General features: G+C 42.0%; 1 protein-coding gene across 1 annotated transcript; it reads right to left on the bottom strand.

The window, feature by feature from the left end:
* Positions 1 to 912: 912 nt before the first annotated feature.
* Positions 913 to 21165, bottom strand: dnaaf10 (dynein axonemal assembly factor 10). Its single transcript, XM_043696666.1, has 9 exons — positions 20932 to 21165; positions 18539 to 18639; positions 13782 to 13912; positions 12405 to 12506; positions 9763 to 9878; positions 8053 to 8187; positions 5250 to 5347; positions 3313 to 3533; positions 913 to 1978 (listed from the first exon to the last, which is right to left on the bottom strand). The coding sequence occupies exons 1-8, from the start codon at positions 21115 to 21117 to the stop codon at positions 3326 to 3328; spliced, it is 1077 nt and encodes a 358-aa protein (XP_043552601.1). The 5' UTR covers positions 21118 to 21165; the 3' UTR covers positions 913 to 1978; positions 3313 to 3325.
* Between the last annotated feature and the right edge of the window lie 2636 nt (positions 21166 to 23801).

The raw sequence follows: 23801 nt of genomic DNA, 5'->3' as shown, positions 1-23801 counted from the left end.
GTTTTAAAAGCAACACATCTCAATTTTAACAAATGAAAAAAGCAAATCAATTCAGCACTTGTATAATTACACAGAAAAACCACATGATTAAAAAAAATTCTATACCGGGGCAAAGGCAGCAGCATTCAAACTAGGGAAACATACCTACTCTGTTTAAGAGTAATGCTGTAAATTTTCAATCTGTGAGGAAGCTTATGAGTGGATTTTTGAGGTTGTTATTGGCCCCAAGATGTAATTCCCCAGAACTAGAAGTTGAGAACAGATGGTGGTTGACCTGATAATACAGCCGAGTATTCAGTCCTGCGAAACAGCATAGAGAATTAAACAGGCTGTCCATCTCTCCAATTAATTCCAAAAGGCTAGTAAGGTTTACCATGGGCTGGACATTTACTATTCAATTCCAGCTCTGGTGTTTAGAACAGTTTTAGGCTCAGAAATGAGGTAAGCTTTAACGGTATTCAATCTAGTGGGCAACATGATTTTATTGAAACAGCAAGGCTGCTTTTATGTACATCTAGAAGTACCCAAGCTAGAACCCATCCTATCTGTGCCTACTTCAGTCCCCTTACAGGGAGAACACATCCTTAATTTGGTCCTATTCAAAACATGGCAAGGAATTTTGTCCAATATCCACAGCCAACACATCACCATTAAACAATTAAATCAGTCATTTATCTCATTTGCTGCTTGTGGGTCACAAGTTATTTCCCAATAGTGATCATATATTGATCATACTTGCTTAGTATTGCTTTGGGACATTCTGAAAATGCAGAATATACGATATATAAATACAATTATTTTTGATAAACTTAGCAATAGGTTTTGCATTCATGTTAAAAATTCAGTTGGCCAACAAATTCACATAGAGAACAAGGTGTTACTATAGAAATAAAAATCCAGCAAATGTTTGACTACATTTTTACAGTTTGTACAGTTTATTTGAGAGGTGACAAATTATCAGTAACACTTTCTCATGCAAATGTACACACTAATGTGCAAAATATGTTAAGCAAATAGTAAACTCAACTTTAAAACAAAATGCCAGAAATATTTTTGGATTCACTTTATTTACAAATGTGGCTAAAAATAAAAGGTTTAAACCAACCTCTCCCTATGGGAGATCATAATAACCCAAGAACAATTTACTTCCCCAAGTAAAGATAGCAGCAGAATTTAGATGTCAGGTCCCTGTCCTGAAACAGTGAAGAAAAAAAAGGAAATTGCTTGCACACAGATTATTTTACACATGGAGAAAGAAAAAGCTGTTCTTGTCACAGTGAATGTCTCACCGATCAGGAAGTAAAGGTTTTGTAACAAACAGGAATTAGCCTGTAACCATTCTTCAGACCAAATGGTTAAAAGAGATGGGATTTTCTGTTTTGAGTTTCAAGAAAAGGGAAAAGTAGAAGCTGGAAATGTGATGGGAAGGGAGCAGCTTACATGCATGCACATGCGTGTGTGCGCACATGTGTGTACATGTATGGCACTCCTGTTCTTATATGGAAGCTTATATGTGTGCATAATCAGATACAGTTCAATCATGCATTCTACAAGCACCCAACTGTATAGCAACCAAGCTGGACACCCCTAGAATGTGAACACATTTAACACCTTACGTATAAATTTACAAGAAAAAGTGCAAATTCTTCACACCCTATTTCAATTGGAAATTTTGTAACCATGAGCTGAATATAAAGCTGGAATTGTCCCAATAAACCAACATTTTAAACACTTTAAATACAAGTCTGCAGGGGTCACTGAGCGCAAACGTTGCACTACCAAAACACGGCCATCAGACTGACACTTCAGCTGAGCAATCCTCATTCAAACCATCAGGTGGAGCACCATCAGAAGAAAAATGTTCTCTCAAGATGCGCAATTGGACATAATCCACCCAAACAAAGGCTTATTAGCTGGTGGTACAGGGCTCCAAAATCACTCTCATCAAAAAGCAAGAGAATAGTCAGCACAGCATGTCCTATAAAGGGAGGACGAAATAAATAATATCAGCTATTTTGCAAATGATTTTTAAACGAAATATTGATAAATTGTTTGGTAGGAGAGAATTGATTTGCTGAAAAGAGACATGCTGATGAAGCGGTTTGTTTTGCACCAGTTCAGACTGGTGCAAAATGAAAGAATGCCAAATTTTATTGATCACAGTTGATGTTACAGGCTCCATTCAGTTATAGGCATGGGTGAGATGGCATCTGATGTATTATATACTGTATTGTTCACCTTATTTAAGGGCAGATGTAAATGCATTGGACACAGTTCAAAGAATGTTTACTGAGCCATATCTGGAATGGATGAGTTGCTTCACGAAGAAAGGTTGGACAATCTACGTTTGTACCTGTTCCAGTGAGAGGCGACTTGAGTGAAACATAAATAATCCTGATGGCTCTTGAGATGTGGAAAGAATGTTACCTCCTATGAGAATCTAGATCTGGCGTTACTGTTTAAAATCACACATCTGGGGTCACACATTTAAATAGAGACTAGCGGAAATATTTTCTCACAGAGCGGCATGAGTTTTTGGCTCTCTCCTTGAAAAGGTGATGGGAGGAGAGTCCTGGAATATTTTTAAGGCTCAGGGAGATATATTCATGTTAAGCAAAGTAAGCATGGGGATAAATGCTTATATGGAGTAGCCAGGAATGTGGATTTAAAGCTATCGATAATATCCAGCATGATCTTACTATGATCTTTTGGTAGAGTACACGGTGGTACAGTGGTTAGCACTGCGACCTCACCAGGGACCTGGGTTCAATTCGGGTGACTGTCCGTGTGGACTTTGCATTCTCCCAGTGTCTGTGTGAGTTTCTTCTGGGTGCTCCAGTTCCCTCCCACTGTCTAAAGATGTGCAGGTTAGGTGAATTAGCCATGCAAAAATTGTCCCATAGTGTCCAGGGATGTGCAGGTAGGGTGGGTTAGCCATGGGGAATGTAGGGTTACAGGGATAGGGTAGAGGGGTCGGTCTGGATGGGATGCTTTTCAGAGGGTCACTGTGGACTTGGTGGGTTGAATGAGCCGCTTTCACATTGTTGGGATTCTATAAGCAGTCTTGAATAGCCTACTCCTGCTCCTGATTTGTCTGCCCTTTCCTCCAGTAGTAGAAATTGTTGTGATCATTTAAAATTCAGCATTCTTGTGTTTGTCCTGTATGGAGGCCAAAAAATACTCAATAACATGTCTCTCTATTCAGTATTAAAAATATTAAACCTCAAATTCTCAATACATTCATCAGGAACATTTTATATTGTACAAAGAATACAATCTGCTGTTGATCAGAGTTGGCTGTTTACATAATACCTTGTTCCATTTGTTAAACTCGATTCAGTTTTGTGGCAATCAGAACTCGCACTGTTTGGTCAAATGCTGTGCAGACACAGAGGCCCTGCTTATCTGGGCTCCAGTCAAGGCTTCCTATGGGCTGGGTGGACACAGTCACATTCTGGAGCAGTGTGACTGTGCCTGCAACTCCCATATCCATGTTCTCAGAGTCCTTTTTTGAACGCTGGGCAGGGTACTCACTGGGGAACACATGAGAAGAGGGACATGTCAGTTTCAGACAACCATACCTTTCAGCTATTGCCCTGACAATAAATAGCACACAACAAGGTAGACAGAAGGATATTCAACCCCCACAGTCCTATAATAACAGCTAGTCACAATGAGACCCACTCACCAGCTCTATCCCTCAAATGTTCTTCCAAAGTGTAGAATTGCTGTAAATGGCGCTTTATAAACTTTTGTCTTGCACACTACAAAGTCATGATTCTGACACATGAATTAAGACAGGATCTTTTTGTTATCAATCCTTATCAGATACTGCACAGAGTCAAAAATGAAAACCCTCCTTAAGGACCTCAAAGAACTAGACAGAGGAAACAAAGTCAAATTCTCAGCATTCTACAAATAAATAAAAACCACCGCTATTATCCGAATCTGGGAGTAAGTTCCAATGCTTAGCTATAAAAGAAAGAACTGACTTCCACACCTCTCAAATCTTGCACTCAACCCACCTCCCAATTTCAAAATAGAAAACTGCTGGAAACCCACTTGTACAAAATTAAAAATTAGACACTGCCCCAAAACATCAACATGTATCAGAACTCAGGTTTGATTTTATGACTTACGTGGCTGTCAAAACCTTAAAATGCACAATGAGCAAAAACATGGTACAGATAAAGGGGCCCAAGATCTTTACAATGTCTACTTTTGGGATGGAGGTTGACAAAAGTTAATCAAAACCCTCCTTAACAAGCCTCAATGCCTGGGTACATCCTCAAAGTGGAGGCAGAGGACTTCATAGTTTACCTAAATAACACATCATTAAATATCTTACAAGTCACGCATCTGCAATTCTGTTAGTAATAAACATCAAAAGAGGGTCAATTTTGAAGGATGTCATGGTCTTTCATAATCAGAAAAGGTACCTCCAGCCTCTCTCCAGATGCACGCATTTCAGAATTTCATTGGAGCCAGCACACCCTGAAGAAATGTTTGACGCCAACTAGTTTTTTTTAAAAAAAAAACAGCAGCAGGCCAGAGACCCAGAAACCCACACAGCAACAAAATATTCAGTCAGAGGTCCCACTGGGGTCAGAAATAGTACACGCAATATCTGAATTCAGAAGTTCAACCAGGTTCAGGTTTTTGTTTTGAAAAGTCAGTGGGGCTAGATAGGCTTGACTGTACTGGAGTGGTAGTTGAGATGAGGTGAAAATCAGCATTTAAATCTGACCTCAAATGTTGAAAAAAAACTACAAAATCCATTTTTTTTCCTTTTTGACAAAGAACCTTCTAAACCTGTAACCTCTCTCACCTTAAAGGACAAATGTATCAGACACACAGGAACACCTGCACGTTCCCCTCCAAGACACACACACTGGTCTCCTGAGAAATATATTGTCATTTCTTCAGTGTCACTGGGTCACAATCCTGGACGTTCCTCCCTACCAGCACTGTGTGGGTGTACCTTACACCAAACCGACAACAGCAGATCAAGAAGGCAGCTTACCACCACCTTTTCAGGAGGAACTAGAAATGAACAATAAACAACGGCCCAGCTAGCAACACCTGGAACCCATCACCGAACTGGTCTCCCCATAACATAAGCCTGCTCCCTGATCTCAACTCAAACTTGCCAATGCTTAACTGCTCAATCATCAAGCATCAGCAGCAGCCACAAAGCTGATACTTCACATGTATTTAAAACATGTTACTGTGAGGAGGTGGTTACTCACTATTTCCAAAGGTGCAGATTACCAGCACCTCCTGTTGTCATGAAAACGTCTCTGTTTTGTGGCAAATGGCGGACCTGCCAGACGGTGGATTTATATGCCTGGGGAAAATGGCAGACAAATGAAAGAATTGTTTTTATATATTATAAAAATTGGGGGTGTGGAGGGGTAGAGACAGAGAAAGAGAGAGAGAGAGAGACAGACAGAGACACACGGAGAGAGACAGAGATAGAGAGAGAGAAAGACACACACACACACACAGACACACACACACACAGACACAGACACAGACACAGACACACACACACACACACACACACCCGGCCTAGCTATCTATGATAATGACCAGAGAGCTGCTTCCCAGATCTCACTCCCTTCCATTTCACCCACAGTGGACAGCTACAATGGATACAGACTGAGTCACTGCAGCAAATTCACAGGGGGAGTTTTAATTTAAACTGGTCAGGAAACCTGCCCCGGGCCATCAAAATGAAGCCCATTTCCCCCAAATTTAACTCTCAAGTCCAATTTCAGGACAGGCTTTCTACAGGCTCTTTGGAAGCTTACAGAAAGCATGAATAAAATCTCCTTTTAAAGAGGGAAGAAGGAGGCTTGAATTCACATATAAACTTCCGCAGTACAGTGCAAGACCATTGTCAGGACCAGGTGTTTTTAAAGCGTGTTATCAAATTTTGCCCCACACTCTGTGGTCTGTCCCCAACAGCCCTGAAAGTATTCTCATTTTCCACTATCTGTCCACTTGGTAACAATGACTGAATCTACTTGCACTGTCCTTTTAAGCTGCGTGTTCCAGCTGAAAACAGTTTGTAGCTTTAATAAAACACTCAACCAACATAATCCCCGGGAGGGATTATTTTGCAACAATTCTCTTAGAAACCATGTCCTTTGGTTGCTGCCCCTCGTTCTGACATAACTAACCTTTGCTGCCAAGAGGAACTGAGCAAGAGACTGCTGACAGGTTCTCAGTGTCCTCTCCAGAGGTTCTGGCAGAGGTGGTGAAGGGAACGAGGCTCAATTTAATTCCCAGGAAAATCCAAACCTCGTGGACGTGCAACAGTGAGAGGGTGAGGTGTTCAGTTAGTTCTGTTGGCTGTACAGCTGGTTTGTTATACAGGATGATGCCAACAACGTGGGCTCATTTCCCCTACTAGCTGAGGTTACCATGAAGATCCCACCTTCTCCTCCTCTCCCCTCACGTGAGGCGAAAGAGAGCAGCCCTATGGTCCTTCTGACACCATGGTGATTTTACCTTTTATTCCAGCATTCTTCCGGCTGACCTCTGAAAACTGCAGATCAATAAAAACTCTGCTGCCTCCTGCTCTTATTCGCACTAAATCCCAGTCACCTGTCAACAGCTTATCCAGGAACCACAACGAATGAGTTGTTCTTACTACAGAGCTCCAAAAACCTACTTAATGGCCCCAAATCTATCTGGCTATTGGGCTGGGGATGATCAATGATCACTGGCTGAGTCTGAAATAGAATGCAAATTACATCTCCAGCAGTGAACTGTTTGGCCTTTCGTGACCAAACTGTATCCAATTCACACGATTCCAAAATCAAAAACCTACACAGAGTATAAACTCCAAGAAAAGCATAAAAATCCAAAAGTTATGCACTGATCAGAATGAACGCGGCACTTGGAACAACCAATCTGAAATGTTATTTTTCATTTTCCAATTAATAACACTGTGTTAGGCTTTACTTGCACATAATTGAGAATTTTCCTGGACCATTTATGCATTAATCTTTTGGGAAAGATTTTTGTCTCTGTATTAGCTGGTATCTGTTTTTTGAGACAATGTTTACTTTATGGTTGCCATGAATAAACTGGAACATACTGCAGCATACTTCTTTATTATAAAGTTATCACAGCTGGAAATCTGATATACTTAAAAGACTGTACTGACTGGGTGGTTTTACAAACTAATGCTCTTAGTGGGACTGATTCCAAGTTGGCTTCTGTTATAAAGGCTGCGTGTAGTGCAGTTTGGATCTGGAAACCAACAGTGTGATCAAGGCAGGTTAATTGTGGCTTCTGTAAGGGCATCAGAGAATTACCTGAAGAGCAATGGAATTGTTAGGCTACAGAGAAAGCCAGGAGAGTGGGAGTGAGTTGCCCACTCTGAGATTAGACACAGACATAATGGGCCAAACAGCCTCTAGTTGTGACACAGCCATTCTATGTTTGAGTGGACACTCCCACTGCAGCCTGTGTAATTTCACAGAATCACTGAATCCCTATTGTGTGGAAGCAGGTCATTCAGTCCATTGAATTCACACCAACCCTCCGAACAGCATCCCACCCAGACCAACCCTTCAATTGCAACACTCTGCATTTCTCCTGGCTAATTTACCCTACAGATCCCTGCATACTGTGGGTAATTTAACATGACCAATCCACCTAACCTGCACTACTTTGGAGTGTGGGAGGAAACCAGAGTACCCGGAAGAAACCCACACAGACACGCGGAGAATGTGCAAACTCCACACAGACAGTCACCCGAGGGTGAAACCAAACCTGGGTCCCTGGCGCTGAGAGGCAGCAGTGCTAACCACTGAGCTGCCATGTCACCCTAAAATGCAGCTACCAGGAGTCAGGTTTGAACCCACAGACATATGTCCATTTGATCTTAAGTCCAATGCCTTAACCACTCAGCTATCCTGGTAGGAAATTGGTTATCAAAGAGACAAAAACCCAAGTCCTTTAAATTTCAGCCAAGATTCACCATTCTATATCCACCCTCAGAAATCACAAGAACTCTGCTTTCTCCAAGTCAAATACCTTCTCGCTGACTGAAGCAAAGCCTTTGGTTGGGTGCTGGGTCCTCATGTCAAACACATGAAACTTCCCCTCCAAGGAAGTAGCCACCAGCTTATTCATGTTGATGTCTTTTCTATCAAACTCAACACAACAGACCTGCAAAGGAAGGGAAGATCCCAAATGTCAATGGTGAGAATGTATCATTTTTATAAAGATAGGACATTTTAAGAGCAAAAGTAAAAGGATTTACACATGACTCACATCGGCATAATTAGTTTTACCACAGTGAATGAGGAGAAAATGCACATTTAGAATTTACAAGGAATGCTACTGCTTATTTCTTGGCAAATGTTTGAAAGTTTCTTTGATATTTGATGCCAAGGTAACTATAATAATGAAAATAAAGCCAGGAGTGTTTGGTATTGCAGTTAAAACCAATGACACACATTCAAAAAGCAGAAGGCTGTCTACTGTCATAACCTGTCTACCTGCTTTTACTTAAGAGTCGTTTAAACCAAGCATCATCCTGGACATATTTGAACAAAAAGAAAAGTAACTGGTAGTTTACAAAATAGCATATACCGTTCCTGGAGAGAAAACGGAGTTCAGATAAACAGTTTAGGTCTATATAATCAATTCTGTTTGATAGGTAGTTCTTCTATACAGCAATAGTTGCAATCTTGGGCAATCCCACATTCCAGTAAAATTGCACGTTAAGACAGTGCTGAAAGTGTTGGCGATGTAATCACATTGTGACCAACACGTTTTAAAATTTCACACTTTAGAAACAGCGTCCCCAATTTCAATCACATTACAACGAATTCGCGCTAACAAAATGTGCATTATAGCAGAATGACCTGTATCTATAAATGCTGCCTGACCTACTGAATAGTTCCAACATTTCTTTGTTGCAATTAGAAACACATTCCCCTGAATGTGAATCAGAAGACTTGATGTCTGAGCTGAAACTGGTTTGGCAGAGCAAGGCCGAACTCTCTACTTTAATCATTTTCAGGCACGGCGACAGAATAATTCTACCCCAACTATCCAATAAACAATGAAGATTAGGTCTTTGTGCCATTCAGTCATACAGAACTGAAACTGAACCCTTGGATCTAACCAGTTCATGCAGACCATAATCCCAAATTAAACTAGTCCCATCTGCCTGCTCCTGGCCCATAGCCCTCCAAACATTTCCTATTCATATAGCTATCCAAATAAGCATTGCAATTGTACCCACATTCACCACCATGACCAAATGCTCTCTTAAAACCCCTTGCCAGACATTTGTATCTGAAAAACCCCAAATGGCACAAACACAAACTTCCCCACCTGTTAACTTGATTGGGGGGACAAAAAGGAGAGTTGGGGAGAGAAACTGAACTTGCAGGGTCTCCCGGAGTACTATTTACCACTGAAGAGAAAGGTGAGGCAAAAAGACACTCCTTACTGTCTCATGAGCAGTGTCTCTGATAAACAGATACCAACTGAGAACAAGATGAGGAAAGATATAAGAGGCAGAAAGACTAAAGGAATAGAAAACAAATAGAGGGAGAAAACATATTCTGAAAAGTGGTTACTATGGAATTGTCAACTGGAGATTGCTTGATTCAAATCTGACTGCAATTATGTCACTGTCTTTGCATTCTGCCAAGTACCTCCATTTTCCTCACCACAAGAGGGGTGGTTTTGGGTTTTACGTCTGGTTTAAAATCTAGTTTTGTTTCTTACCCCATTCCTGATGTTCTTTTCCCAACGGAGCGACATAGTTCTTAGATCAAATAGCTTGATATCACCATTGTCATATCCAGCGCACACACAGCGCTCCTGGGAGCTGTAGGCATGACCTTTCCATGAAGGCACCACCGCATGAATGTGTTCAGGGAAAAATAAACAAGTCAACTGATGTGATTTCCCTCCCAAGCCTCTCAGAATAAAACAATCTCAAACAGAATAGATGCTTTCGACTTTTGCATGCAGATTGAGTTGCATGAAATCCATGATTTGACAAATAGATGCAGAATATTGCAGATGCTGAGATTTGAAATGAAAACAAAATACTGGAGAAACTCAGCAGATCTAGCAGTATCCATGTCAAGAGAAACAGAGTTAACAGTTTCCTGTCTCTTTCCACTAAGATTTGTGATTCTGCTGACATTACACATCAGTTCCTCAAACTCCCACTTTTGTGGCCCCAGCCACTGCCTCTTCAGTATGGATATCTAATACCTTTACACCTCCACCATGGGCTGGAAAGATGTCTGAATAGTCACCATCCACCTCAGTACTCTTCACCTGGCTCAGCTTGTTCTCACTTTGTCCCATTTTCTCCAAGTCAAAGGTGTCATTGTGGGCATGTGTATGGGTGATGTGCTGTTTCTTTGTGACGTTTGTGGAATATATTTGTTCCAGTCCTACTCAGGGCCCTCCCACATCTCTTTCTCCTGTATATCAATGACATTGTCAGAGCTGCTTCTTGCTCTCTTCCCAAATTTAAAAAATGTCATCAACTGCCATCCTTCTCACACCTTCACCTCGTCTTTCCCTGAATCTTTCCTTTCCATCTTTGACGTCATTGTCCCTAGAAATGGAAACAATGATATCCACAACAAACCCAATGACTCCCACAGTTACCCTGACTACACTTGCTCACACAACCTGCAAGGACTCCATTCTCCCAGTTTCTCCATCAATGTGTTGTTGATGATACCTTCTACAAAAATGTATCCAACGCATCTCCCTTTTGCCTCAACCAAGGATTCTTTCTCTCCCACCATAATTGACAGGACCTGAAACATATCTGACCCATTTTCCAACCTTCTGCCATCACCCATTCCCCTTCATCCCAGGACAATGATAGGAACCCTTTGTCTTCACATTCCATCCCACCGTTCTCCACATTCAAAGGATGATCTTCCACCATGTCTAGCAAGATACAACACCGAATATATCCCCCCCATCACACTTTTACCTTGTCAGCATCCTGTCTGTGACACCCCTCTGTCACTCCTTCAAGTCAGTTCTAATGGAGTCGCAGAAGGTGTAACACTTGTCTTTTACTTCTCTCCACCTCCCTGTCCAAGAATCCAAGCACATCTTCAAGATGAAGCAGAGTTTTATTCACATTCGTGCTGATCTAGTCTACTGTATCTGCTGCTGACAGTATGGTTTTCCTTACATAGTAGAGGTCAAATGCAGAGTCGAAGAGTGTGGTGCTGGAAAAGTACAGCCAGTCAGGCATGATCCGAGGAGCAGGAAAGTCGACATTTCACGCATAAGGAATGGTTTCTGCAGGTCCAATGCAGATAAAACAGCTGCTTTGCAGAACACCTCTGCTCTGTCTGTAACGAATGATGTTGACCTTATACAGTAGTTGCTTGCCAATGCATCATCTGGCTCTTGTGGTAACACTTCTGTCCCCGGCCCTAGTGCAATGCTCCAGCAAAACCCAATGTAAGAAACCTTATAGGCTTCAGGAGAAAATAAGAATCTGATAACTTCAGAACATGAATTCTGATTACAACCTCTCTCCCCACATCTGGTTTGCAAAAAAACAAAAGGAAACTATGACTGCTGAACTATGTAACGAAAAGAGAAAATGCTGGATTAACTCAGCAGGTCTGGCAGCAAATGTTAATAGGGGTCATATCAGACTCAAAATGTTAACTCTATGTTTTCTCTGCTGAGTCTCCTCTGAATTTTCTCTTTTGAATGGTTTTGCTCTTCAAAGTCAACCTATTTTTGAATATTTACATCTGTCATTAACACCTATCTTGCATGTAGATTTCTCCTTTACTACCATTAGCACTTCATTTGACTTTTGTTCTTGGTAACCCCACGGTATGTTCCATTCAATCCCCTCCCACTTTGTCAACTGCACAAAAACCATCATTTTTCAGCCCCATTTAGTTTCTGAAAAAGAGTCAAAATGGACTCAAAACGTTAACTCTGTTTTCTCTCCAAGTTTGCTGAGTTTCTCCAAAACTTTGTTTTCCTTCCATGATTTGTCAAGTTGTGCTTAATTATAAAAATAAAAAAATAGTTCTAATGTGGCTAAATGTCGTTTTTATGTTCAAGGTGCTTGAAATGTAAGTCAAGCAGAGAGAACAAATATAACATCCGCTATATCCAGTCAAAACCAAATTTATCGTCAAACTCTAAAGTGGATGACCACATCATTTAGTCAAGGCATATCAAGAAACAAACATTTTTACTTTCGTTGTTCCCATGATTGTCAGTTTAACCCCCATACAAAGCATTTTTAATAGAAAGAATATCATTGTAAAATATTCATTCATATAGTATTCTGTTTGCTTGTGTAGTTATTAAACATTACAGATAATTTCAACATAAAAACTATATTTACAACATACCAAATGCCACGGTCCAGCAATCCCTCCTGGTATCTCCGTCTGCAGGCTGCATGTTTGCCACAGGAGTGTCTTTTTGCCTTGGGTCCCAGACTTTCACCATTCCTTTCGAAAACACAATCTACATGATCACATTTGCATGGGGTAATACATAAACACAAAAGTTCAAAGTCGTTTACAGTGAAAACTCAGCAATATACAAGACCTTTATGGGACAAATCCAACTTAATTCACTTCTCACTGACATCTGCGTCTCTGATTTTATTCTCTGAAAAGTATGCTAACTACAATCTCAGACACTGTCTAAAAATTAACTGATCACATTTGTTTCAAGTGGTTTCATAGAATTGCAGTGTGGATGCAGGCAATTCAGCCCAACGGTCCACACTGACCCTCCAAAGAGCATCCATCTAGACCCACCCCCTTCCCTATCCCTGTAACCTTGCAATTCCCATGGCTAACTCACCTAGCCTGCACATCCCTGGACATTATGGGTAATTTCATGGCAAATTCACATAACCTGCACATCTTTGGACTGTGGGAGGAAACTGGAGCACCGGGCGGAAACCCACACTGACACGGGGAGTATGTGCAATCTCCACACAGACAGATGCCTGAGGCTGGAATCAAATCCAGGTCCCTGGTGCTGAGAGGCAGCAGTGCTAACCACTGAGCCACCGTGCCACCCAAATTTCTTGCAAGTGTGAGGAGTTACATCTTTTTAGATGGTTTGTTGGGAAGTGTTGGCAACAGCATGTCCCTGGTAGAAAATTCCAAATACTCCAGCAGAAATGCACAACTACAGCAGCACCTTCCAAAGCCGTGACCACTACCACCTAGTGTAGCAGATACATGGAAACACCACCACCTACAAGTTCCACCAGCCACTCACCATCCTGATTTGGAATTATATTGCCACTCCTCACTGTCGCTTAACTAAAATCCAGAAACTCCTTTCCTAACAGCACCGTGGGTGTAGCTACCCAACATGGCAAGATAGTGGTTCATGGAGGCAGCTCAGCACCATTCACTCCAGGACAACAGGAGTTAACAAATAAGGATGGTCAAGCCAGAGAAACCCATGTCCCACAAACAAACTCTAAGCAAGCAAATGCTGGCTTGATAATAAAGCTGGGAAGGAAGTTGAAATGCACCAACTAGAAGATTAATGATGGCTGGTCTGCATTCCTCTGTTTCACAATATATAGGGCACGCATATCTAATGATTCGACAATAACAGTCACGAAAGTTCTAGCTGTTCACAACACTGGAGAGACTTCCACGGTCAACCAGTGAAATAAACATTTCAACAGGTTTAATCATTGCACATCTCAACAGAAAAAAGCAGGTGACAGTTGCAAGAGCAAGAATGAAATTTACCATCTCTGCTGCCAGTAACCAATTCTGGAGCTCCTTCCCCAACTCCCAGGCCTCCTACACCATCAATGCTGTTTATGATCTCCTTGTGCGCTTTTACAGAATAGACAGGCATTTCCGGAGCCTCCAGATTCCTAGGTAAAGAGGATGAGAAAGGAGAGAAACGCTCATAAGATCACTGGAAAATAAATCTGGCAAAGTGCAATGACATTGCAGCTACTGGCAACACAGACTCAAAGTCATTTACAGCACAGACAATACTTCATAAAGATCGCAATGGAAATGCAAGTGAATACTAAATACTGCTTAAAACATTAGAAAAAAGCTTTGACTCACCATGCTTTCAAGCAGTGAGTTGAAGATTCCCACCACCCTCCAGATGTAAAATTTCCTCAACTTTCCACTCAGTCTTCCACTTCTTAACTTAAATCTTCACCCCCTGTTATTGAACTATCTACTAGTGGAAAAAGTGTCTTGCAATCCACCTTTCCTTTTATAACTCTATCATGCCCACTCTCAAACTTCACTGCTCCAAGGGAAACGACTCTAGCCTATCCAAAGTGTAGGAACAAATTACTACAGGTTCTGGAATCTGTACTGAAAACAATCAATGCTGGAAATCACAGCAGGTCAGACAGCATCCATGGTGAGAGAGCAAGCTAACCGTGGAGAGAGGGTGGCAAGGTGGCTCAGTGGTTAGCACTACTGCCTCACAGCACCAGGACCCCGGTTCAATTCCAGCCTTGGGCAACTATCTGGGTGGAGTTTGCACATTCTCCTAGTGTCTGCATGGGTTTCCTCTGGGTGCTCTGGTTTCCTCCCACAATCCAAAGATGTGCAGGCTAGGTCAATTGGCCATGCTAAATTACCCATAGTGTCCAGAGATGTGTAGGTTAGGTGCATTAGTCAAGGGTAAATATAGGGTAGGGAGAATGGGTCTGGGAGGGTTACTCTTCAGAGGGTCGGTGTGGACTTGTTGGGTCAAAGGGCCTGTCCCCACATGTATGGATTCTAACGTTGCAAGTCAAAACATTAGCTTGCTGTCTGACCTGCTGTAATGTCCAACATTGGTTGTTTGCAATCTAGTCTATCCAATCTTGATGATAAAAAATAAGAAGACACCACGCAATTTAAATAGCGACTGGAAATGTAAGCAGTGCAAAGCTTACTGGACAAATTTTCTTTTTAAACTGCACCATGAGGTTAGTTAACATTAAGATTCCAGAGTGTGTCATAGAATTGTACATTAAGTTATGGAATAGAATATTAATTCAGAGTGAAATGATTAAAAAAACAGGTTCCTGTCAAAGTATTGTCACATGATGGCAGTAAACTGCTGTTGTACCCACTTCTGTGAAACTGGTTGTTTGCAGGTCATCAGGCGAGTTATTTAATCGACTTGAGGTTAAAGAAAACTAAACACAGGCAGCTAAGAGACAAACATTTTCTTCTCTGTTAAAAGCTGCATGATACAAATGTTTGTGATGCATTCAGCCAAAGAAACAGAAGTAAAAATGATAAAAGATCTGAGCCAAATATTAGTCAGCCTAACAAAATAAACAAAACATTACTGGTTTAAAGATAAACTGTCCTACAAGTGTTGCTGGGGATAGAAGCGAATTTAGCAAATTTGTATGTTAAGATAGCACAAGTAACACAAGTTACCCCAGCCTTCTGGTATGTGTTGTGATCTCAATGCCTTTATCTTGTTCAATTCAGTTCTGTGCATACATTCCAGGAATGGAGATACAAGTCTGCAGACACTATAATGTCAAAGGCACACATTATCTTTCTTCAATCAATCGAACATGCAATGTGGTTGGCACTGGCTAGGCCAGCATTTATTGCCTATCTCCGGTAGAGTGCTCCTACAAGTTATCAGGTTAAGAGTGTGTTTATTGCTAAAACTTAAAAAAAAATACAGCTAATCAGGAATCTAGGAACAGGAGTAGTTCAGATACTCAAATCTCTTCTCGCACTCAAGCAGGTCATGACTGATCAATAACTCTACTCCAATATTGTGTCTTTGAGCCATATCCATAAATATCCTTACTTGATCAGACTATCTGTCTTGTCCTTGAAAATTTCAACTGATCCAATATTCACAATGCTTAGGAAAAAAGTCTCAGGTCTCCATTATCTTCTGTTCTCTCCTTTCACTCCGAAATGTCAACCCTAAATGTTCTGCCACCAATTTTAAGATTATAGTCACTTGTTTGGATTCTCCATCTGAAATAAATAGCATCTCTGTACCGAGCCTCTAAACCTTCATTTCACCCAAAGCTGTCATCTGTATCCAATCTCGCACAAGTGCTATGGCTCCAACATCCTTATATTTGCTCTGTCCTGGCTCCCAGTCCAGACATAACTCCACAGTAACATTCTCAGACTCGTGTTTAAATCACACTGTGGCCTCATTATACACACTATAAAGCTCCTCCAGCCCCTCAACCCTTTAAGAACATTGTTTCCTAAGCCTGATCTTTTGTTGAACTCATATTCTCCATTCCATCATTGGCAGTCATGCCTTCAGTTGCCTGGGCTTTGGGAGTAGAAACCAAACCTGCACACCCCTCATTCCTCCTTTAGGGTAATGCTTCAAAAACACTCGCTCTTTGACCAGGCATGTGATCATCCCTCCAGATACTTTTCTTTTGGATTGTCTCAATTTCTGTCTAATTGAAACAGGAAGCTAGCACATTCCATTCGATAAGAGCATGACTGATTTGGTTATGGTTCCTGTCTGTTCACCATTATCCTCAACTCATTTGTCTTTCTAAAATCTTTGAATAAAGTCTGTGACTCAACCTCCATTGCTTTCTGAGGAAGCGATTAATGATTTCTCTTCACCTTTGAATATTCATAAATTCTCTCTCTTAGTCCTATTCTCCTACACGAGAGGAAAAATCCTCTTAATATTTACCCTACCAAATTCCTCAGAATGTTATGTTTCAATAAATTACCTTTTATTCATATAGACTCCAATCCTGTTCATAATTCTTCACCTTCAGAATAAGTTGAGAGAACCTTCTCTGAACTGCTTCTAATACAACTTTATTCTTTTGCAAATCAGGAGGCTAAAACTTTATTCCCAATGCAGTCTCATTTAGGTCCTGTATGACTGCACTAAACTTTCCCAACTTTTATATTCTATTCCCTTCACAATAAGCAACAACATTCCATCTGCCTTCCTAATCACTTGCTGTACTGAAGATTAACCTATTGTGATTCATGTACCAAGATATCCAGCTGCCTCTGTAGCGCAGAGTTCTGCCATCTCTCCCTCTATTTAAATAGTATACTGTTTTCCTATTCTTCCTGCCAAAGTGGACAAGTTCACATTTTCCTACATTGTACTCCTTGTGCCAAATTTTTGCCTACTCACTTAATCTGTCTATATTGCTTGATCTATATCACTAGACTATATGAACTCTTTTCTTTATTGACTCGTGGGACCTGGGCATTGCTGGCACAGGCAGCATTTTTGCCCATCCCTAGCTGTCCTCAAGACAGTGGTAGTAAGCAGCTTTCTTGCACCTCTGTAATCCATTTAACATAGGGAGAGACACAAAGCCATTAGGAAGTGAGTTCCAGGATTTTAACCTAGCAACCACAAGGGAACAGTGATATAATTCTTAGTCAGGATGGTAAGTGGCAAGGAGTGGGTGCAGGTGTGATGTTCCCATGTATCTGCAGTTATCCTTCAAGAGGAAAGGTGCTGTCGAAGGAGCATCTTCACAACTTGCACTCTTTCTTGCCTTTGTTTCAAAACCAAATTTAGCTAGTATACATTTGGTCCCAACATCCAAGGCTTTGACATACTTTGTAGATAATTTAAGTGTCAACACTGATCCTTGCAGAATTCCACTGTATACACCTTGCAAAACGATGCATGCATCCCTGCTCTCTGCATCTTGCTAGCTAATTAATCCTTTAGTCATGTTAAAATCCCATCCTACACCACGTCTTTATTATGGTCCTGTGAAGTCTAAGAGATCATACTCTGTTAAAATGTGCTACATAACAATTTGCATTTACATAACACTTATACCATCGTAAAATGTTTTACAAGAACCTGCTCAAACAAATTAACGGGGTCAACCAATGACTTCTAGATCATTCTGGTGAGGTCACTCCCTGAACCTTCCAAATTCAGGGGAATACAACCCAAGTGCATGCAGCGAGACTTTATAATTTAACCATTTAAGCCCTAGCAAATACAGGGTAGTGGTGAGGAAGGAGGAAAATAGAACACTATTTTATGGAACAGAAAATACAAAAGCATTTACTATTTTAAAATTCTGAGGAGTATTCCAGGTAAGCGCACGATCAGCGCTCATATGAAGAAAAATATATGTAACAGTTCTACTGTCACCACTATATGGAATGATCGAAAAGGTGTAGCAGTTTTTGAAAAGGATTCCACTGTCTCATCCTAATCAACACCATGAAAATTACTTATGCAACCATAATTTATTAAATGGGAATTATCAATTTAATCCATGAATTAGTAATAAACCAGGTTTGAAAATTCCACCCTTCATTTAGTCAAACATCTTTCATCAGAAAATTTAGAAGCCACATAAACCTTGCTAAAAGGACCTACGAGATGCCATAATACGTTCAAAAATGACCATCCTACTTATCTGTTCAACTGTCTTCACAACAATAATTCTTCCATTAAGAACAGATCAACTCCCATCACAGCTTCAAGACTACAATTTCTACAACAGTAGCTTCTCAATGTTTTGACTACATACCACATGTGCAGGTTTCCATCAAAGTCCCCAGTTGACAGGTACCTCTGTTGTAAAGAGGTGGCTCCAAAGGTACCGCATTTAAAAGGTTTTGATTTTTCTATCTGAAAAGAAATTTATTTTCAAATTATGAAAATCAGTAGGCAGTGAGCTAAATTCTGAATTACAAGAAGAATTTCAGCAAGGAATAGGCCATTCAGCCCATTGTGGCTACTCTATCATTCAATTAGATCATGGCTGATCCTCTACCTTAATGCCATGTCCTTGTGCTATTCCTATTCCCATCTTGACATACTCAAGGATTGCCCCCCCCCCAGAGCATTTTGGAGTACAGAATTCCAAAGATTCACCACCTTGAGTGAAATAGTCCCTTCTCACCTAGTCATAAATTTCCTAACCTTTGGTTTGAAATTATATCCCTTGATGCTAGCCTTACCAGCTTAGTCAGAAACATCTTGTCCTCATTCAGCTTATCAAAATTTGATAAATTTCAATTAGACCATCTCTCATTCTTTGAAATTCAAGAGAATAAAGGCATTGATTCTGCAATCTCTCAGTTTGCAAAACTATCTCGTCTCTATGGCAAGTATACTTACTGAAGACAGCATCGACGCAAGAACAAAGTTCCTGATGGCAGGGGAGTTAGAACCAAGGTCACAGTCTAAGGATACCAAGTAAATCAATTTGCACCAACATATGGAGAAATGTCTTCACCCAAGATGTGGTGACCCTGCGGAATTTACTACCACAGAAAGCAGTCGAGGTCAAAACATTGTACGATTTCAAGAAGTTGCATGTGGCTAAAGGATTCAAAGGATATGGAGGAAAAACAGGTACAGGCTAATGAGTCAGATCATCAGCCACGATCATAATGAGTGGCAGAGCAGGTCCAAAGGGCTGAATGGCCTGTTTCTGCTCTTTTTGAAATGTTTCTATTTTCTCTTAGTTAAAGTGATCTAAACTTAACATAATACTGTAGTAGATGTGGGCTCACCAAGGCTATATACAATTACAGCAAGAACTTTTACATAATATTCAATCGCCTTGCAATGAATGCCAACATACCATTCAACTTCTTTATTGTTTACTGTACCTGCAGCAACTAAGATACCTGGGTCCTTTTGGGTACACTTCCCATCCTCTCACAATTAACAGGAATTGCATTTTTCTACTTTTTTTTAACAATAATTCATAACTTTATACTTATTCACATTATATTCCATCTGCCATGTTCTAGACCCTTCACTTAACCTGCCCAAGTCTCCTTGAAACCCTCCTGCATTCTCCTCACAACTTATATTCCCACCTGGTTTAGTGACATCAGCAAATCTAGAAATATTACATTTAGACCCCTCATCCAAACCATTTACAGATTGTGAACTGCTGTGATCCTAGAACTGATCAGTGCAGTACTGCACTACTGACAGGCTGCCATTGGAGCATTAACCACTAATTCCTCTGTTTTCTGATTGCTAGACAGTTCTCAATTTACAACCATATATTATCCCAATCCCATGTGCTCCAACAAACTACACAAAGTGTTGGGAAAACCCAGCAGGTCTGGGAGCTTCTGCAGAGACAGAAACAGCATCAACATTTCGAGAGAGAAATGGAGAGGAGAGAGAATTGTCACCTTAAACCTTTTGTCACATTACTATCCTATGAGTAGAATAGGCAGCAACATTTACCAAAATGCAATGCCTCACATTTAGCCAAATTAAATTCCATCTACCACTTTTCAGCCTATTGACCCAATTGATCAAGATGTCTTTGTAATCTTAGATAAACGTCTTCAAAATATTGGGATCTTCTGCATCCACCTAATTGGGCAGGTAGTGTCAGTTTGATGTTTCATGCAAAAGACAACAGCTCTAACAGTGCAGTTCTCCCTCAGTATTGCCCTGGAATGTCAGCTTTGATTTTTGTTTGTAAGCTATGGAGTGGAATTTAAACACAATTCAGAGGTGAGTCTTCTACCTGCTAAACCACACCTGACAGCAGTAATGGAAGGAAACTGATGGAGTGAAACAATGAGGAGCTGGATCTGCACAGCATAAACATCAGCATGCACTGGATGGACTGAATGACCACTGTACACATTGTTAATACAATAGAATCGGACAGAAACAAGACGGGAGGAGGCCATTCAGCCCATCGCGTTAATGATTTATTTGAACATATGTCTGAAAAGGGTTGGAGACAGAAATGGAGCATCAGATTAAACCAACTTGGTACAAAACCAACCCAACAACTGCGCCTTCTCTTATTGTTAAAAAGTACTTATTAAGAAATCTCGCGTTTGCAAAGTTACCCCCGTCACCATAGCAACCTCGGGCCAGTAACCAGGCAACAGGGTCTAGGCCCGAAGCCTTGGTCTTTCCTGACTGACCACCGACCTCCTTGACCAGCACCAACTCCCCGTGCGACACCTCGTAGACCTGCAGCACGCCGGTGCCACGGGGAAAGTTGCCCATACAGACGAACTTGGCGCTGCAGGGGATCCATTTGCAATCGAACACGGTGTAATTGAGCGATTTCTGGATGTGGGCGATGATCTGCGGCTTCTCCAGCGCCGAACTCATGGCGTCCACAGTCTCCGTCAACGGCGCAGGCGCGGTTGCCGTCGGGCTGACGGCCGGGGGCTGACAGCGCAGGCGCAGGTGCCCGTCGGGCTCACTGCCGGGAGCTGACAGCGCAGGCGCGATTGCCGTCGCTCGGACGGCCGGGGGCTGGCAGCGCAGGCGCAGGTGCCGTCGGGCTGACGGCCGTTGCCCCCTCAGTTGAAACTTTATTGCTGGAACAGCACAGCAGGTCAGGCAGCATCTAGGGAACAGAAGATTCGACGTTTCGGGCACATGCCCTTCTTCAGGAATGAGCAGAGAGTGTTCAGCAGGAGAAGATAAGAGGTAGGGAGGAGGGACTTGGAGGAGGGGCGTTGGAAATGTGATAGGTGGAAAGAGGTCAAGGTGAGGGTGATAGGTCGGAGTAGGGTGGGGGCGGAGAGGTCAAGAAGAAGACTGCAGGTCAGGAGGGCGGTGCCGGGCTGGAGGGATCCGGCTGAGACAAGGTGGGGGGAGGGGGGATGAAGAAACTGGTGAAGTCCAAGTTCATCCCCTGCGGTTGGAGTGTTCCCAGTCGGAAGATAAGACGCTCCTCCTCCGACCGTCGGGTTGTTGTGGTTTGGCGGTGGATGAGTCCAATGACCTGCATATCCTCGGTGGAGTGGGAGGGGGAGTTGAAATGCTGTGCCACAGGTTGGTTGGGTTGGTTCGTCCGGGTGGCCCAGAGGTGCTCTCTGAATCGCTCCGCAAGTAGGCGGCGTGTCTCCCCAATATAGAGGAGGCCAGACCGGCTGCAGCGGATGCAGTAGATGATGTGGGTGGAGGTGCAGGTGAATCTGTGGCGGGTATGGAAGTTTCCTTTGGGGCCTTGGAGGGAAGTGAGGGGGGAGGTGTGGGCGCAAGTGTTGCACCTCCTGCGGTTGCAAGGGAAGGTGCCGGGAGTGGAGGTTGGGTTGGTGGGGGGTGTGGATCTGACAAGGGAGTCGCGGAGGGAGTGGTTGCCCCCTCAGCGCAGGCGCAATTACCCGAGCTGCCTGTATCCGAGTACTCAAACCACGTGGGCGAAGCCATTCGGGCCAGCTGTTCTGTACTTGAAAACAGCAAATGCTGGAGATCGCAGCATTAGTGGAGAGAGGACAAATTTCCTTCGTCCCCTTTCCACTCCATTGCTCTCAACTCACCCATTCGTAAGGGCTAGAAGGGAAAGTGAGGACTGCAGTTGTTCAGAGTTGGATAGTGTGTTGCTGGAAAAGCACAGCAGGTCAGGCAGCATCCGAGGAGCAGGAGTTCCAGATGGATACCTCGGGACGCTGCCTGACCGGCTGTGCTTTTCTCACACCACACTATGCGACTGTGCTTTTCCAGCACCACACTTTTCCATTTGTAAAGGCTGCCAAGCCACCAAGGTTAGCCTGGAGTTTCCAGAAATTGCAAATCGACCTCCAGCAATAAAAGCAGAAAGTGCTGGAAAAACTCAGCAATTTTGGCAGCGTTTTGTGAAGAGAGAAACAGAGTTAACGCTTCAAGTCCATTCTGCCTCGCACCCTCTTTGATTAGATATTTTCTACTGTGAGTTCATTTGAACTTTTCCTAAATTAAGAGAATTTTGGAAAATTGTCACCATCACATTTACTATCTCATCAGCGATTTCATTTAAGACCCTAAAATGAAGTTCTTCTGGACCTAAGGACTTGTCAGCCCACACCTTCCATCAGTTTGCTTCATACCATTTACCTGGTGATGGTAATTCCATTATATTCCTTTCTCTCTTCAATCTCCTGATTAAGAGCTATTATTGGGATTTTTTTGGTAACTTCTATAGTGAAGACAAGCACTCTACTTGTTCCTTTCATCCAACATGTCCTTATATATTTATTCTCTAGAGGGTCTAGGCTTATTTTACTTAAATAAAAGCAAAATACTGGAGAAGCTGGAAATCTGAAATAAAAATGGAAATTTTGGAGTAACTCCTCAGGTTCTGAGGAAGGGTCACTGGACCCAAAACATTAACTCTGATTGCTGCCAGACTTGCTGAGCTTTTCCAGCAATTTCTATTTTTGGTTCTGATTTACAGCATCCACGGTTCTTTCAGTCTGTATTTAAGTCAGGCAGCAGCTTTGAGGAGAGAGTTAATATTCTGAGTCTGATATGACACTTATTTAGCTGTCATTTTACTTACTCATTTGCTTTTTACACACCTGTGGAACTTCTCGCTATCTTTTTTTTGGGATTCTAGGTAGCTTCATCTCATACTAGAAGACCATAAGACATAGGAGCGGAAGTAAGGCCATTCGACCCATCGAGTCCACTCCACCATTCAATCGTGGCTGATGGGCATTTCAACTCCACTTACCCGCATTCTCCCCGTAGCCCTTAATTCCTTGTGACATCAAGAATTTATCAATTTCTGTCTTGGAGACATTTAGCGTCCCAGCCTCCACTGCACTCTGTGGCAATGAGTTCCACAGGCCCACCACTCTCTGGCTGAAGAAATGTCTCCGCATTTCTGTTCTGAATTTACCCCCTCTAATTCTAAGGCTGTGTCCATGGGTCCTAGTCTCCTTGCCTAAAGGAAACAATTTCCTAGCATCCACCCTCTCCAAGCCATGTATTATCTTGTAAGTTTCTATTAGATCTCCCCTTAATCTTCTAAACTCCAATGAATACAATCCCAGGATCCTCAGCCATTCCTCATATGTTAGACC

This window comes from Chiloscyllium plagiosum, chromosome 9, assembly GCF_004010195.1.
Source record: "Chiloscyllium plagiosum isolate BGI_BamShark_2017 chromosome 9, ASM401019v2, whole genome shotgun sequence".
Classification (NCBI taxonomy): Eukaryota; Metazoa; Chordata; class Chondrichthyes; order Orectolobiformes; family Hemiscylliidae; genus Chiloscyllium; species Chiloscyllium plagiosum.
This window is presented reverse-complemented; position numbering and strand designations above follow the sequence as displayed.